A 1801-nucleotide genomic window follows, 5' to 3' on the forward strand; every position below is an offset into this window, starting at 1 on the left:
TCCCTCCTCAGTTGCTCTTCCTGAGGTTTCTACCATTTTTTTTCCCCGTTAAAGGGTTTTTTGGGGAGTTTTTCCTGATCAGCTGTGAGGGTCATAAGGACAGAGGGATGTCGTATGCTGTAAAGCCCTGTGAGGCAAATTATGATTTGTGATATTGGGCTTTATAAATAAAATTGATTGATTGATTGATTGATAAACTGAATCCAACTGAAATCATGTGGCGGCAGAATTTGTGACATCATCAAACATCAAACAGTCCAAATAAACAATAATCAGATCTGATCTACAGCCTGATCAGAGAGCGTGTCCTGGACTCACCATCTCCTGTCCTCCTCCTCCATCAGCTTCATCTCCTCCATCACTCTGTTCAGCTCGTCTCTCTCTGCAGACAGCTCCGCCTGTTTCTGTGTGTTCAGGTCCACTGCAACACACACACACACACACACAAAACTAAGGAACTACTTTCAGCAGCGGAGTAATAATTACATCTGACAGAGAGCGTGTCTCTTACGTTTGTGTTGGATCTGCAGACGTCGAGCCTCCATCACCTCCTCCATCAGTCTGTTTCTGGCCTCTCGCTGCAGTCGGCTCTGCTCCTCTCTTTTAGCCCAAACCTCCTTCAGTTCCTCCTCCATCAGCTGCTCCGTCTCCTCCTCCTCCCTCCTCTGCTTCTGCAGCTCCTCAGACAAATACTGCCTGTACCTCCGCTGCTCCTCACGCAGCTCAGCCTGAACAACACAGAGTACAGCGGGGAGGTCAACATGTTTCAGATATTCAAAATCAGCTTTTAGCAAGCAGGCTCACGCTGTGTGGTGGCGAGCCCAAAATGTCTGTCAGGAGGTCAGCTGGGGACGGTTGTTACACAGTCAGTCCACATGTTATAGTCCACAAGGTCTCAGGTGTTTTTCATTATACACACACACAAACACACACACACACACACACACACACACACACACACTGCTTGTTGTATCTAAACAGTAACGTACTTCATCCATCTGTTCCAGTCTCACTGTTTCATTTCATGTTATATTCATAATGAACTGTTGTGAAACAGTAGCTTTATAAAGATTTGATTTTTTTCAGCACTTTAAACTCCTTCATATTATTTCTCATGACAGAGGATCCTCCTGGAGTAACTTTACATGGGAGGCTGAGCAGTGTGACGCTAACGGTAAAAACTAAAAGACTCAAAAGCTCCTTTTTTTTTTTTTTGAAACCCTATCACTAACTCTGGGGACCACCCGCCCCCCCACACAGTGACAGTCTGTGATGGGGTTGGCTGTCACAGTGTGTCAGAGAGTCTTTGATGGTTAATCACAGGTAAAGTCTGGGATTTACCTTCTGAGCAGCAGCTTCCTGTTTGTCATCAGTTTCCTGTTGGAGCAGCGTCTGCAGGATGTTCATGTCCAGCTGCAGCTCGTCCTGCTGCTCTCGAGCCAGACGCTTCATCTTCAGCTGCAGACACTGATCCAGCTGCCGCCGTCTGCCCTGCTGCTGCTGCAGCGTCGTCTGCTGCTGGCGCTGCTGCTGCAGCCGCTGCATCTGCTGCTGCTGCAGCTGGTGGAGACAAGATGAGACTCATCAGAGGGGTATTCCAGGTAGGAGGTTCAACAAACTCTGAGTCTAACCCTGAACTCTGAGTTGATTTACCCTGAGATGGGAAACTCTGAGTTACCGGTTCCAGAACAGCTGATTTGAGTTAGTTCAGTCAACTCTGAGTATGTTCACTCTGAGCCGACAATAAAAAGCCATCATCAATGGAGCTCCGACTCCACGATTCACCATGGCAAGGCAACAG

General features: G+C 47.6%; 1 protein-coding gene across 3 annotated transcripts in view; it reads right to left on the reverse strand.

Annotated features, from left to right (window-relative positions):
* The window catches only part of cfap53 (cilia and flagella associated protein 53), a 12603-nt gene that overhangs the window by 3802 nt on the left and 7000 nt on the right, over positions 1-1801 (reverse strand). For all 3 annotated transcript variants that reach the window (XM_050053848.1, XM_050053850.1, XM_050053849.1), the window contains exons 5-7: positions 1342-1560; positions 512-728; positions 319-421 (exon numbers count right to left, since the gene is read on the reverse strand). In XM_050053848.1, the coding sequence (XP_049909805.1) occupies positions 319-421; positions 512-728; positions 1342-1560 (539 nt within the window). The remainder of the gene's footprint in view (positions 1-318; positions 422-511; positions 729-1341; positions 1561-1801) is intronic.

Source organism: Epinephelus moara, chromosome 9, assembly GCF_006386435.1.
Source record: "Epinephelus moara isolate mb chromosome 9, YSFRI_EMoa_1.0, whole genome shotgun sequence".
Classification (NCBI taxonomy): Eukaryota; Metazoa; Chordata; class Actinopteri; order Perciformes; family Serranidae; genus Epinephelus; species Epinephelus moara.